General features: G+C 36.5%; 3 protein-coding genes across 4 annotated transcripts; 2 read left to right on the top strand and 1 right to left on the bottom strand.

The window, feature by feature from the left end:
• Positions 1–646: 646 nt before the first annotated feature.
• LOC114518198 (dihydropyrimidinase-like) lies at positions 647–11,948 on the bottom strand. 2 transcript variants are annotated; one of them, XM_028538144.1, is made up of 19 exons: positions 11,859–11,948; positions 6,729–6,817; positions 6,438–6,511; positions 6,187–6,297; positions 5,835–5,912; positions 5,612–5,698; positions 5,212–5,273; positions 4,981–5,061; positions 4,731–4,799; positions 4,566–4,610; positions 3,932–4,164; positions 3,468–3,568; positions 3,327–3,367; positions 3,155–3,238; positions 2,874–2,960; positions 2,058–2,150; positions 1,886–1,972; positions 1,381–1,558; positions 647–824 (listed from the first exon to the last, which is right to left on the bottom strand). In XM_028538144.1, the coding sequence occupies exons 2-19, from the start codon at positions 6,767–6,769 to the stop codon at positions 736–738; spliced, it is 1,641 nt and encodes a 546-aa protein (XP_028393945.1). In that variant the 5' UTR covers positions 6,770–6,817; positions 11,859–11,948; the 3' UTR covers positions 647–735. The 2 variants fall into 2 exon arrangements, with proteins under 2 accessions (XP_028393945.1, XP_028393944.1); XM_028538143.1 differs by lacking the exon at positions 11,859–11,948 and adding an exon at positions 7,838–7,945.
• Positions 8,088–8,982, top strand: LOC114518200. The gene has a single exon (XM_028538146.1). It carries the CDS (start codon positions 8,156–8,158, stop codon positions 8,789–8,791), a length of 636 nt encoding a protein of 211 aa, XP_028393947.1. The 5' UTR covers positions 8,088–8,155; the 3' UTR covers positions 8,792–8,982.
• LOC114518199 (radial spoke head 14 homolog) lies at positions 9,103–11,797 on the top strand. Its single transcript, XM_028538145.1, has 9 exons — positions 9,103–9,277; positions 9,362–9,467; positions 9,760–9,908; positions 10,067–10,216; positions 10,328–10,476; positions 10,683–10,799; positions 11,139–11,250; positions 11,396–11,458; positions 11,553–11,797. The coding sequence occupies exons 1-9, from the start codon at positions 9,185–9,187 to the stop codon at positions 11,637–11,639; spliced, it is 1,026 nt and encodes a 341-aa protein (XP_028393946.1). The 5' UTR covers positions 9,103–9,184; the 3' UTR covers positions 11,640–11,797.
• Positions 11,949–16,078: the final 4,130 nt, after the last annotated feature.

A 16,078-nucleotide genomic window follows, 5' to 3' on the forward strand; every position in this document is an offset into this window, starting at 1 on the left:
AAACATGTGCCTCCCAAAGACTGAAAATTAAAAAATATCCGACAAAAAACTTTAAAAAAGTTTTAAAAATGTCGCGCTTTAATGCTAATGTTTACTTACCTTTAATAATTTTTTTTCACGAAAATTTGACAGGGTGATGTTCTCGAGACTGAAAAAATTTACTTTTTTCACATTTTTGAAATTCTCCGAGTTTTTTTTTATGAAAATGTATTTTGTCTTGGGCTACTATGTCTGTCTTGGGCTACTGTGTCAGGACCGACACACGTAGCCCAAAATTCAGCCATGATACTGCATGGCTGCTGCACGGCAAATTCGTGTGACATCCTAAAGATACAGAATACCTATCAGAAGGACAACTCTATTGTTTTTTTCGTAAGCGTGATTCCGCTTAAGTACCGTAAATAGTAGCAATCAATCACAATTACGAAAGAAACAATAGAGTTCTTCTGATATATAGGTATTTCTGTGCCTTAAGGGCATGCTCCGAAAACTAGGAGGTATTGTATTCAAAACTGCTGAAGAATTTTTCTTCTGTGCTTTGAAGACAAGGTAGACAAAGTAGATTACTTTGCAAAAACCAGCCTTTAGCAATTAGCTGCATTGACGATTATATGATGAAACTTTGAAGAAAACGATGCAGAAAATATACATGAAGAAAAAAATTGTTAATTCACAGTCACTCACAAGATATTCCTTTTTTATGCTCAATCTAGAGTTCAATAAATCCTCAATTTCCTAGCCTAGCGAGAAAGAGGATCCACCACCTGGAGGTTTGTGCACACGAGACGATGGTCGGAATGGTTGGTCATCATCAACTTGTCCTCCTATACGATGGAATAGAATTCATATAGAAGTATCTATATACAAGTTACACAGTCACCGACCCAGTTGCATAGCTGTCATAATTCACACGCTGAGGGCTTCTATTTAACAATTAACTAATTTCGAGGTGTCGACAAATATAATTACTTCAAATTTCGTATTTGCACCAAATAGTTAAAATCACTGACCACAAACCACTGACTATCATCACTTCAGAGAAAGAGAATTTTGACCAATCAGAATGCAAGAAAATCAATAGTCACCTCGAAATTTATACATTTAGAGAGGTTAAGATACCCTGATTCTGCATGCATGGCCTACGGCTACGGTTTTATTTTTTTAGAATTTCTTGTAAATATTTGTTTACATGTTTCATGATGGAAATCATCGTTTGCCTCAAGAGGCAAAAGTCTACTGGAAAAAGATTGTCGAGATTACAGTTCGAATCACACAGAAATCGATGGAAACTATTTTTAAACAAAACAAGGCTAATCGTATACCCTCTCTGATGTTCAATTTTAACCTTCTTGATGTTCCGCTGTCTTCGGAGCAACTTACCAGATAGCGAGAATCCTGAGGAATGGAGATCCCTATGACCGACACGTGACACCTTCTCCTCCCTGTCCTTCTTGGAATACTGTACGGGAGACAGAGGCGTGACGGGTTCTTTGTCTTGAGGAATTTGTACGACGGGACCATTATATGGCTCTCGCTCGACTTTCTTGGGCACACAGACCTGACAATATGATTGAACATTATAAAATAACATGTATATAACGTGTGTTCTGATTGGTCAAAGCCCGTGTTTGGATCTGCATGTCCATCCAAACATGCATGGAGATCTAATTCGCTTATTGAATCAAACTTGGAAGACTATCTTCTTTATTTCAAGTTCGCATGACAAATTCTAAATTTCGACCAAAAAGGCCTTCCTCTGACGACAGACGTCGAAAAGTTGTTTCACCCAGTGCAGTTGTTGAGCGAGTAAGGGGCTGTTTATATGGAGCGAGTTATCCCGGCTAGGCGAGGTAAAAAGCGCGTCACATTAGTCTTTCATGCATACCTTGTCTCGTTGTTCGACTGTTTTGTAAACGTAATTTGAGTAACATGGATTAGAAACAAATTTGCCAGCGCCTCTCACAACATTCAACTGTTGGGAAAAAAAGAAACGACAATTAAGAATTTCTCATCATGGCAAAATAGTAGAGTGAAGTTAGTTTAAAGGTATACAGTACCTCTCCATCTTCGTACACGACCTCACCACGTGAAATGGTCGTGCTCACAACCCCATGACACTCTAAACCTTCGAAGATGTTGAAATCCACTTGCTATGGAAAAAAGAAGAACCCGCTTTAAAACCCGTTTACACTTGCAATTTTTGTTGTGAGTTTATATGCGATTTTCTTTTTTTGGTGGATGCGAATGAGCGAATATGTTACGGGTGCACAAATAAAAACACTTATGCATTAAAGCGTTCATAATGTTTTGCTTATTTCCATCGGTCAAAAGATGAAGATTGCACCGAAAATCGTGGGTTTTTAAAATTATACATTGCATCGCTGTAGTCGCTCTCCCAAATTTCAATCCCAAAGAGTAGCCCTCCCAAATTAGAAACGTTCCAATATAACCTGGGAGCAGCGTGGCAGCGTCTTCAAATAACTTAGCATCAAATGTGGTATAACAACTGCCTAAAATAGACAAAACACTTCTCGACGTTAACTAACTAACTCTTCTGACGAAGGCGCCCGGGTCGAAACGTCGAGAAGTGTTTTTGTTTAAGGCAGTTCTTATACTACATTTGATGCTCCCATATTAGAGTCCTTTAGTTTAGATCTTTAGAAAGAATAACCATGTGTTGAGGCCATAAGATTTAAGACATAGAGTATGAATATAGAATATGGCTAAAAAGACCTTCAAATTTATGATCGAAAAGAAAACTTTGCGAAGCGATGTTCAGTTCTTCGATGATTTTTCATATAGAGCTAGAGCAATAATTCTTGTCTTTTTTATGCAAATATTTTATGGATTAGGGCGTTTGGCCAATTTCTTACTTGATGATGTGTCTTTGCAGAAATGACTCGAGTTGCATTGGCGTCCCAGACGATGACATCAGCATCAGAGCCCACTGCGATACGACCCTGAAATGTCGAAAGTTCAAGGCTCAGAAATAATTTGTAATAAAATAATGCTTGTAGAATTTGTGCAGCATCCAAATTCATTCTTTTTTATAAAAAAAAATTTCCAGGTTTATCTGACGATGGTAGAAATGCATAGTTAGTGATGGACCAAACAAATTCACGATATCATTTGGCGTCAATTAATCCAAGCTAACCTTCTGTGGATAAATGTTGAAGATTTTCGCTGCCTCTGAGCTTGTGACAGCCACAAATCGACACGCGTCCATCTTGCCAGAATGCTTGAAAAAATAAACACAGGAGTTACTTCGTTTATTTCATAATACTGAAGACAGTAGAAGAAATTTCAAGAAACCAAGGCCAACATACCACACCCTTTTCCCATATCACGGACATGCGATCCTCGACTCCTAATAAACAAAAAAGAGAGTCTCGTTAATGTGGGAACGAAATCTAAACCCATCTTATAATCGAGTTGATCTTAGTTAAATATTTAAAGATGAACCTTACCGTTTACGCCATTGGGAATTCTTCTAAAGTCATCTTTGCCTAAAGCTTTCTGGTTTGCGCTAAACGTGCAGTTGTCAGTTCCTGTGCACTGAAGGTCACCGCTGAAACGCAAAATTCGTTGTCACTTCTGAAAATCATGGTTAGCGCCAGGGGCGAGGATGACAGAAGTTAATACATCCTAGTGTATATTTATTAGACAGTTAATGAAGTGTATAAGTTTAAAGGTTTGCCTAACTCAAGATTTGCCAAATCAACGTTGGTAAGGATGGGATTGTCTAGTTTCAGTTAGGCCTGTTTTTCACTTCAACCGTAGCGAACCGTAACGTATTCCTTTGTTTCAAAGTCATTAGTTCTATCTGAGTGCCCAGGAAAGAATGAGATATGCTGCGTGTCGCTACGATATGCTTGGAGTGGAAAACAGTCCTAAGTTCTCCAACAACTGCAGTTCAATGGTACGAACATACTTAGCAAGGAGATCCATGAGATATGCGGGCGTTGTCGGATCGGGTCGTAACGGAGGACCCATCACGTGGCCGGCAGCGTGTCTCCAACACTTGTGCCAGTAGTTTGTGCCATCCGTGCCGAGGCACGCTGCTATTGGTTCACCGAATGTCACGCAGCCTCGTCTGCGAGCGTCGGCGATCACCTCAGCGCTGCTCTTGCTCATCACGTGAACGACGTATAATGGACAGTTGACCTGAATGGATTCAACGAGAACAGTTGACAAGCCAGGAATGGATTTATGGAAGGGGGTGGGGTGGCGAGGGGAGCCCTTCCTTGTACAGCAGGTGGGGGCAGGAGGGATACAAATTTGGGCATCAGTTTAAATTTTGGGAATTATTCCGGGAAATTAGTATGAATTATAATTCGGTTTTTGCACTCAGAAGGATTGAATCATTGAAATTTCCAACAAACATTCCTTAGTAATACAACTGGTGCTTGTTTCCCACCCCTGGTCAGACCTGCACTCCACTCTACAAAACCACACTGGATTGTGGTAAAAAGCCTGGCTTGTAAGGTTTGAATCTTGACTTTGGTGGAAAGGAAATGGGACAGCATTAAAGAAGCAACTAGGGTTGCAACACAAGTCTACCTCACCTGACTGGCAATTGTGATAGCACGAAGGGTGGCTTCTGCTTCAACCTAAACGGAAAAACATGGGGTGGAAATTAGTAAACAAACATTACTACCTTGAGGAGACATACTATGGTAGTTGAATCCAAGATTCTAATACACATTTTGTAAACAACATATTATCCTTACCCACTCAGGTCGACACATTTCATGACCCTCAGGTCCTGTGATACCAAGCGCCACCATTTTCTTAGAACCCTAGAACATTGAAATAGATTGAAAGTGAAATGTACAATACTAAATATATGCAACACAAAGCAATTTTCTATCTAGGCCAAAAGCCGAGTATTTTCCTGCATAGAGCATACCGACTTTTAGTATTTTTTACACAAACCCACCCAGAGCCCATCACTGTCAACCAACCATGCCACATTCATACCTCATGGATCAAGTCACCATTTTCTGCATGCACCATTGCCAAGGCTCCAATATCCTTGCACTTTGAGTAGATATGGTACATCTAAAGGAAACAAAATATGCTTACTTTGTACTGTATTGCTAACATCATTTTATGTAACACATGTTTCAACTATGTCAATTTAAGATTTGTCAATTCAATTGACAAAGTCATCCAGCGAGAATTTCAAATAGAAAATAAATATGGCAGTACCTCCTCATCGGTAGTCATCATCACCCCTTTGTAAGCCATAAACGTTTTGAAGGAATTGACTCCTATATGACATTAACAAATTTACACTGATCTATGGAAGTGTATTTTGGGAATGAATACAGCTGAGGAAAGGCTACAGCTAACAGAGGAACAGACTTATTATGGATTACTTCATGTACAAGAAATACAAGAAAAAACAAACAAGAAATACAAGAAAAAACTCTAACAAAATGACAACTCAAGATATGAGGTATAGACAACAAGACAATTAAAACAAGACAAGACAAGAGACAGCAAGACGAATATCTTCCAGATGATTTCAAGGTCTAAATAAGCCTTAATAAGAGGATTTGCAGAAATGATATGGTCATAGCTACAGCAGCGAAGGCAAAGTAAATACCTCTTTCTTTACAAAGAACCTCCATCTCTTTACCAACATTCTCACCCCACCATGTAACAGCAACATGAAATGAGTAATCACAGACAACTGGTAAAAAAGATGGAGCAATTAAAAGTTAGCAACAAACTTATGTTCTAATGTCTTGAATTTTATGGAAAAATGTTATGGTAAGTCCATGAATTCAGTTTCAATCAGACAGATTCTTGCATTGTTGAACATGTACCTTTTTCATCTGCCCATTTACGCCATTTGTCGTATGCGGCAAGCAAGGATTCTCCTTTCGCAGGAATAACAAAATCGACTGAAAATTTACAAAAAAGGCAATTCAATTAATAAAGATGATGACTTGGGTGATGGAAGAAGAATAGTAAGGATGAAAGATAGGGCATGAAGGCTAGAAAAGGAGATAGTAGAGGGAAGAGATGAGATTCTGGTACAGCACAAGAAAGAAGAAAAAGGATGAAAGAAGATAGGGGTGGGGAAAAAGAAGATAGAGGAGGGGAAAAGGAAGATGCAAAGAAGGAGAGTGAGAAAGGCTATATGATAAGAAACATTAAACAATAAAACAAACTCACTTATCATTGTAGTTCCTCCAGCAACAGCTGCCCTGGTGCCATGATAGAAGTCATCTACAGCTACAGTACCCATGAATGGGAGCTGCATGTGTGTATGAGTGTCAATACCACCTATAAAAAATACAGATTGCATAAGATGTATAGTTTAAGCCTTTTCCTTATATATGCTTTACCTAATATGTACCAAATACATTGGTCCATGTGAGAGTTGATATCAGTTGCCACATTGTATAATAATCAATAATTATTACCAGGCATAACATATTTTTTATGAGCATCAATGATCTTAGCACCACCGGGAACTACAAGCGATTCACCAACGTCCCTATTAAATTATTTAAATATTTAGTAAAATCTTATTTATCACGTTAATCTAATTTATAATATGGAAAATCTAATGGAAGATAATTTAGTAAACCAACTAAAGAAGAAAGAAACAATGAAGAAACTGTTTATTCTTTGTATTTATGGTTAAGCCAGTGTAATTTTAGATATGGGTACAGGAGGAGATACAAAAAATAGAATATTTTTCAAGAACATACTTGATTAGACCATCTTCAATAAAAACATCAGCTTCAAACATACGATCATGATTAACAACTGTTCCACCCTTGATCAGTATCCTCTTGTGCTATACAAGAGTAACAAATCACCTGTTCGTATTATGCATTTTCGACCCACATCAACTGTGCACTTTTTTAGGTATTTTTTTGATATAATACCAGATTGAACATTGTATAAGAGAATTTCATATTTGTCAACTTTAGATGCCTCAGGAGTGGAATTGCATTGCAAGTTGCAAGGAAAGTTGCATAGTGTAACGCCTTTAATTTTCAATTTCCCTATAAAATGTGCATTCAGTACAATTATAGAATACCCTGCCTATAGCGCATATCTTTAAAATCTGTTACAGGATCAATTTTAGAGTATAAAATTGCTGCGTTCTTTAAAAATGGTGTTTATCCTTGTTCTCTTGAAGTCTAATTCATGCATTAAGAAACATAAAACAACGTACATTTATCTATAAGACTATATGGCATTCAATGTTAATTCACTGTTAACACCTAATGCATGAATTACATTGGGTTGGCAGGGTCTTAATTGCTCTGCATTCTTCTAAATGTTACTAGGGCTGCATGCAGTAAGGAAATTGTTCATGTTTACAAGTGACTGCCAGGTGTAAAATTTCAAGATAGGCAGGTACATGTAATGGTGTAAATTTAGTTGCAAGTGGCAACTGGACATCCAAATCATATATAAGTACCTCTAATAAGCACCTCTTAATTGTAATATTTCCTGTATCTGATGTCAACTTTTAATTTATGTACACGTTCGTTGACAACTGCTTGACAATTTTTTCAAAAAAAGTACAGATTGTGTACAATTAAGTACAAAGTACAAAGTGTACGATGCTTTGCCATACTACATGTTTCACTGAAAAATAGCGCTAAGCATACAAAAAATCAACTTGTAAGACCAAGCTAATCTACTCTAAATCGTTTGATTGCACATTGAAATTTGAAATATGTTACGTTAAAATAGTAAGATTGCTAGGGTGTTCAAATGTTCGCGGTTTCGGACACTAATACGAAAATCAATAGGGTATAAATGTTTGAACGTGATATACTTAAATGAAAAACGTTTATCATACCACCATATTTTAGGAATTCTTGTCAACCCTTCTGTGAAAATCCGTACGAAAAGTCGTTCGTAACACGGGGTTGTAAAATTCAAATGAACAAGCAGGTATTCATAAATATTCAAGATGCTCCTAAAACGGTCATGAATAGTCATGAATACCCCCCGGAAACTAATTTTAATTTCAAGGTTTCCGGGGGTAACGTGGCCCCTAGGGTGCGACCTATATTAGTTCATTTATACCATATATACATAATATTATTTTGTAATATATACACATTGCTAATTTTCAATATCAACGTAAAACTGAAATTAACAAAAGCAAAACAAAATGACTGCCAATATTATGGATTTGCCTTTACGCGAAATCATTGCAAATTGTGGCGCAAAGGAATTTTTTCATGACGGAAATTTAGATGGGGACAGAGCTGTTTGTTGGGCAAGATTAAGTAACGACGGTGCTTCATATATTATAGCAGCTAGCAATGGATTTGATATTTGGAGAGTGAGCTTTGAGAAGTATGATTTAGTTACTCAATACGAATCAAGCGAAGTGGACAATTTGGAGAAATTTTTGGATGTTATAAAGTATGCGTTTGAGAGTTCAACATTGTCCTTGGTCAAAGTTGGGAATAAAGTTATCTTACATTGTCCTGGAGAAAAGAATTCATTAAATTTTGACTTGTATGAAGCAAAAATAAATGATAAAAAATCAGAGCTGCACTACATAATGTTCAATTTAACTGATAAAGTGAAAGAGTTGAGAAAGACTCTAACAGAAGCAAATGAGGCATTAGAAATGGGAAGAGAAAAAGAAAGAAACAGCTCAGACAATCAAGAGTTTGGTTATGAACCTGCCAGAAAAAGCAGGCAGGGTATGAACTTGAGACGAAAACCACAAGGCAGTAGTCTTGTAAATCCGAGCAGTAAAAAAGCAAAAAGAGCTAAAGGCATTAGTTTTGAGTGAACAAACGTGTGTACTGTGTAGTTTGCCAAGGCTGTATTAGGTCAATTAAATTCATATTTGGTGTGTTGCAATGTGGTCATTTTATACCAAGTTAAATTTTATTCATGACTCTATAGTTTTAAATCTTGAAAGAGAAGAGTAATTAGAGATTACCAAACAAGTGATAGATATGAAAGACTGAAAGTAAACTATAAGTGCCTATTAAATATTTTCACATGCAATATTTTCATTGTTGCAATTTTGCAACTTGCAAATAACACAAATCGGGGGGTTACCCGCAAGAGTCTACTGCCCGATCGCGTATTCGTTGCTTAGCAACCTTACGGAAGCAATTGTATCAATGAAAATAATTGACAAATTTAGAAAATACAATTTGATTTTGGTTCAAAAATCATGGCTGGAACAGTTATATCTAACAGACTACCGCCGAATATTGATATAACAAAGGCACCCTTAGCGTATGGACAACGGGCACTGCCGAAATTGGTGAGTTTCCACAAATAACGACGAATACAATTGACAATTCACGTTTAGAAAAATATTGTTCGTGATCGTTTGTTGTGTGTTTAGAATCGAGAACTGAACGGAAATGACATTTTGACAAAGCACAGGGCGTTGATGTCTCTATGTGATATACTGCATGATCCAGAAAACATTTCTCAAGCTCTGCGAGTTGGTAAGAATTTCCTAAATATACAAGTAATACAACCAGATGGTCTAGATCCAAATCGGCCAGATCAGATGATCTTTCGAGTTTTGTTCTTTATTCTGTGAATAGCTAGTGTGCCTTACTTTACTCTAGTTGGCCTTGTTGCCTTGATAGTCTACTTAGCTCTATTTATTAGAATTTTTTTTGGTAGGTAGAGTAGATTAAGTCCAGGTTTCTTTGTCCTGCATTATGTCTGGGAAAACCCCTACACTAATCCATCCACACTATATCAAAGCATATCTTTTTCAAACGACAACAGGTGTTGTATCAAGTTTAAAAGACCTGTTAGCAGACGTCGATTCAACTGTTCGGCACAAAACAACCGAAGCGTTATTCATCATAGCAGGTCATGCATCCGGAAGAGATGCCTTTCTTGACCAACAAATCATACCACCTTTATCAAAGTTGGTAGGTCAATGTTTCAAATCAGGAATTGTTCAGGAACATAGCATATTAGACAATAAGCATTTGTAAATCATACTGGGCAATAATGATTGCTGATTAAATTTATGATGAGGTAATAACGTTTGGCACAAGATGCACTCACATTTAATCCTATTTTTCAGTTCGATGATACGGTATATGAATCTAGAAGTAATTCACACAAAGCAATTGAGATGCTCTCACACACAAGCAATGGACAGAATGGCATTGTTGAGGCTGGTTTGGTCCCAGTCTTGGTGGAAAAGTTGTTGGAAGAAAATGATGAGATAAAGGTGATAACTTTTAATTCAAATGTAGAAATTAAACATCTTCCTATTTCAAAAAATGCCCCTTTCTTTTGTAAGAAAATACAATGTTATATAAAATGTTACTTTTATTTCCAGTGTGTGGTATTAGACACATTGCATGGCTGTATGAGAGTGAATACAGAGGATGCACTAAAAAGTAAGGGAATGGAGGTTTTTGTTGGACTGTTATCACACGAGTTGCCTGCAATTCGAAGTAAAGCTTCCAGAGACATAATGGATTTGAGGTAAGAAGACACTTTACAAGATCTCGGATACCATCAAGCATAAATAACCAAATTAATGGTGGTACCTAGTTTCCCCTTCTGTATAAGCTGCATGATTTATCAAGAAATTATTGATTACTTCTTTCACTTATGATAAATAAAGTATTTAAAAAAAGGCAATGGTATATGTATAAGTTACTTAAAGCCAAAACTATCTTTTCATTTAGTTTCCCATTGGATGGAAAGAATAAAGCAGTGGAAGTTGGAGCTGTAGTGTCTTTGGTTCCCCTACTTCGGGATGGAGACACAGATGTCAGGGCTAATGCTGCTGGTGCTATCATGGTGTATGTCATGCATTGTTTTATAACCTGTAGACCTTAGACAAGCTCAATTTGCTTACTCATTAAACCAACACCAAGTCTCTCAGTATCTGTCCTCAACCTACTAGGCTGCATGATCATTACTTTTGAAGATAACCCTTTGGCATTATCTGTGAATCACCATTTAGAACATTGATAATTTGCATATAGTCATGTATGGCAAAGAAGATTCTCTTTCTATAGTAATTTGCGCAATAAAGGAAGGGTCTGATCCATTTTCATCTTATAGAAGTAAAGCTATGTGAGTTCAGGTAATATTGGCACTCAGTCATTAACGTCTCAGATGGTCTTTACTTTTCACAGTATCACAATAACAACTCAAGGAAAATATGCCGCAATTAATGCAGGTGTGCTGTCATGTCTAGTAAACCTTCTCACAGATACGTCGAGTGAAGTTAGATTAAATGCATTGAAGGTAATTAGTAGCAAGTTCATTTATAAAAGTCCACCAATAAATATAAACTATATCTATATGAAGCACTGCTGTGTTTCATAAGATTACAAATGTTCAGGCATTTTTGCAATTGAAAGATGACTTTTGTTAAAATTTCTGTTAACAGGCAATCACAACCTTAGCAGAGGCTCCCAAAGGAAGAGAAACATTATTGGAAAATGTTAATAAGGTATCTGAACTGAATGGTTTTGTATTAGAAACTTTTGTTATGTGATATATATATTATCTATATATATATATATATACAACTTATTATATTTTAGGTGCAAAAACTTATACATGATGTTGAAAGTCCAGCTGTGAGAAAAGCAGCCCAAATTGCAGTGAAAGTGATAACATGGAAACCATAAACTTAACAGTTTAGGAGAAATAAAACTTCCTTCTGTGTGTATATAGGCTTAATATAGCAAAATGATTGTAAATAGTGAATAAATGTTACTTCAATTCATTTTTGATGGGATTCCAATATAATAGTCATGGATTATCACATACCACATAACTTTTGACTATGATTACTTGTTTAATGTGTTCAAGTACATATGCCTAAATTGTTTAAAGAACTATCATACCTGTTCATGTTGTGCACTGCATTTACATGCCTTCGTCTTCAATGTTCTTGTTCATTTTGTCTAAGGTGGTTCTTCCTCATCGGAATCAAATTCAACATTCTCATCTTTGATCCATTTTCCGTTCGAATCCAAAATCCAACCAGACATTTTGAGCTCTAAATATTTCTTTTGTTCTTCTGTGCTCATTTGATTTTTGCCACTTTTCATTTTTTCATCCATGTGTGTGACCTTGTCAGGTCTAGATTTCAACACTTTCGGTGATTTTCCATGGCAAAAATGTATCTGCTGAGTGCCATCTACGTTTGCAGGATTGTTTGTTGTATTTGATTTTTGAAATCTTTCACAGGCTTCATCTTCTCCACACCTCACTTGTTTGTTAGCAGTAGTATCTGCAGTGTCAGAGAAAGAAGGCAAATCCTTTGCATTCCAAATTTTGTTCTTAAAAACATTACTGGATAATTTAAATTCAATCCTTGATTGAAAGAATGGTTTATTCTTCTTGAAGAGGCTATGTGGCTGCTCATCCAAAAATCTCCCAAACTTTGCTGTATTGGTCTTGCCAAGTTCTAACTCCTTATTCCTAATCTCATTAACTTGAGATTCTCTTATGCCTTTTTCATCATCAAATTTCGAATGTCTTCTAACAATGCTTTCCTTCAATTCATTTGTTTTGGCAAGCAACGGGGCAGTTTGTGATGCATCATTGAGATGTGAAGTCATGTTTCCAACATCTGATGCGACATTAATAACACTTGCTTCTTTTAAATATAATTCATGCTTCTGTTTTTGCAGAAGTTCGTTAAGGTTGTGTTCTTTTTCTATCTTTATGGACATATCTAGCAATGAATAAAGTGTACACCTTGTTTCAATCATACAAATTTGTCTAGTCATAAACAACATATCTTTGGTGGTTGCTACGCCAAACAAAAATACCCACCATGCAATGCATGGCAGGCATGTAAACATAGAATGTTTTTGAATTTTGAATAATGTTAAAACAAAAGGGGCAAATCACGAACATAAATAAAAGAAAAAAAATAGTTGATACATAAGCAATGCCACTGCTACTGAAATACTTCCATTAGCTAATACTTTGAAAGGAGCCTCAAATTCTATAACACACACCTGCTCTATCGCAATCTTTTTCCCAAAGTATCTGGGTGCATGAATGGTCACACATTCAGCACAATAATGAAAAGAAAGGGGGTGTCTTGCAGATTACCTGCAGAATGTTAAACTTACTTGCTAAATGTTTTCTTCCCTGTCTATGCATTGATAACATTGGCATGGTATCCAGGACTGGATTGTGGGGACAAACCAGGCACACATACCTAAAAATTTTAAGAAATGTCCAATATTGCTATAGAGTTGAATTTTCTGGCTGTGGTGCACATATCTATTGCTCATTCACCCTTCCCACATAAATCTACTTATCTACATACAAAATTGTTCTTTATATGTGATGACAGATTGACGGTATCGGATTTATTATTAACAGAACTTTACATACTTCCCACTTCTGGTCTGGCTGACTTCATCAGCAGGTATATCTTCTGCAAACAATCCAGCAACGCGCTGTTTCTACAAAACACACGTTTTAATTCAGGAAACATAAAACTTTAGACCTCATTAATCATGAGTCAGCCCATAAAGCAGCTGCCTCACACTCTCACTAAGTTTAATACTATTACAAACTGACTAACAAATTATCCAAATCGCTTTATATAATATAATGATTATTATGATACAAGTTGAAATACATGTAAAACATATTTTGATAGGATTTTACTAACTTTTTGTAATCTCAATGCACAATGATCATCGCCAGCTCTTTTAAAAGACATCCCAAAAACGGCAAAACGTATTAAATTTCTGTATTCAAAAAATCCTTTATATTCGTCATAAACCTTTCCAACTACAGTCTATTCATAGTGACGATGTACTTTCATTTTTAAGTTCAAAACTTAGAAGAAACAAAAATAAGAAACCAGCACCTAAATACAGGAAAGGCACAGTTCATTTCATTGTGTATTACATGAAGTACATAATCACAGTGTAAGGATAATATAGTTGTGGAACCAGGAATTCTTGAATAAAAGGAGTTGGAGCTGCAAGGTTTTATCAAGGAATTGGTGTAAAGCCGGTTTTCCACGAGCGATATTTTTCGCGCGAAGCGACTTTATTCCTTTGTATTTGAGCAATTAGTTCCAGATGGTTGCAGTTGAGAGCTCGGAAACAAAAGTAAAATGTCACTTCGCGCGAAAAATATCGCTAGTGGAAAACCGGCTTAAAAAATCTATTGGTATCATACCTATTAGACCATATCTGGCGTCAGCACGAGAGAGCAAGTCCTATACTCGCAAACTGATTGACGGACATGCGCAGTCAACGTACATTACGATGGTGCGTGACCGTGTGCCTCACGTGGCAGGAGTGCCAGTAAAAAAAGTGGACATGAATGAGGAACCTAAGATTGATTTTAAAAATGTAACAAAATTGTCAACTGTCTGACAGTATTGATAATTTAACAGCGACTGTGATTTGACAGAACAAGACAGATAAACTTACCAGATGATAAACGCCCCATAATCAGTACCATTATACGCAGGTTGTTTTTAACACATTCGGATGCAAGTGCGTCATTATCAACAATGTATTAACTGTGTGTAATAAAGCTGACAACAGTCTACAGTTTATTACTTGCTTTATTAACCAGACCGATTGTAAAAGACGTGTTATATATAACATTGGAGTTAACTATGCGGCAGAGTTTGGTTTCTCCTATCGATCGACATTCCATGTTGCCGTGCTCACGATCTTGGACGTGATTGTGCATTCCCATATATAGGACGCATTATCGATGTAGAACGTGGAATTGATAGACATGAATGTAGTAGTGTCGTCTTATATCAATTTTTATTTACGCAGTTTTTATTAAGATTGATTCAGTTAATGAATTTGAATTATTGTAAAAATTATTGGATCAAGATCACTTTTTCTCTTCTGATAAAACTCGGGGGGGGGGGGAAACTGCTAAAATTAGTGAACAGAAGCGAAGCATGATGACAACATTCAAATTTCCCTAAAAACTAATCAGGAGGTTCCTTCTTCTCCCTGTCTGGCGCCCTGACCCATAAACTTTTTTTTATCAAAGTCAAGTTCAGCCGCAAATCAAATAGCTAGTCATTTCAATTTTCAACTATTCTACAAGACGTTAGAGTGACGGGTCAAATAATTGTGCACGAAAACAATGTAAAAGGTCGTCCAAAGTTCAGCCAACTCAGAAACTCAGAATATTTTTCCCATCATGTCAGGTTAGTTGAGATGATATCAACATAGCACAAGCTTCTGTTTTACACAGTTGTCTTTGCCAGCCGTCACTAGGTTATATATATCACAGATATGAATGATGTATAAAATTAAAGGTGAAAAACTGGCCTGCTAATTGATACCAAGTTTGGTGCGAAATATATTTTTACTCATATTGTATATTCTTAGAATGAATAAGCCGTGGACAGTGTTTAGAGACAAGGGCGTGTGATGGGTGTTAAGGATAAACAAACTATGTAACGACTCCTCCAGATGTATCCGGCCCATAAAGCCCAATATACAATAGAAATCTAGACTAAACTAACATTCCGCACTGAATCATTTGCCCAGAAATCACGAGAATTATTTCAGGAGAAAACATAAACAATTCATTTGAACTTTTCACACACTTTCATCTCTTTACCGACTATAATTAGATATACGTCTATACCAGATTGATTTCGAGTATTCTCCGGAGGTGCGATTAGGAGCTAGTCTGCACTTCGTTCATTTAATTGATAGTGTATGTTAGAGTCTTGTAGAGTGTCTACCATTTACTGAAAAGTAAATTGAATTCTCAGGAAAATCCGCTACTTTGTGGATTCCAAACACACTGAAACCAGAGGTGAAGTTGCAGACTAGTAAGTGCATAGGCATATATAGTCAATAAAAAAAATGGCATGAGCTTTGAAGTTTGAACCAAGAGTATTTGATATGGCTTCAAATAAAGCTGGGTCCATCAGCGTGACTGAAAGCGAACATCCCAGACAGTCACAATGTTTCTATAGGGCAAATTGCATAGAATAGACCTTACTCCTTTTTTACTTTTGACCCAATAGTTTGTAGTCTCGTTTTTGTGTCATTACAGTCGAGAAAATTATTGCTTTTGTCAGTTTTGTGTGCGAGATAAA

This window comes from Dendronephthya gigantea, unplaced genomic scaffold (assembly GCF_004324835.1).
Source record: "Dendronephthya gigantea isolate DGI-Jeju-01 unplaced genomic scaffold, DenGig_1.0 000010F, whole genome shotgun sequence".
NCBI classification, from domain to species: Eukaryota; Metazoa; Cnidaria; class Anthozoa; order Malacalcyonacea; family Nephtheidae; genus Dendronephthya; species Dendronephthya gigantea.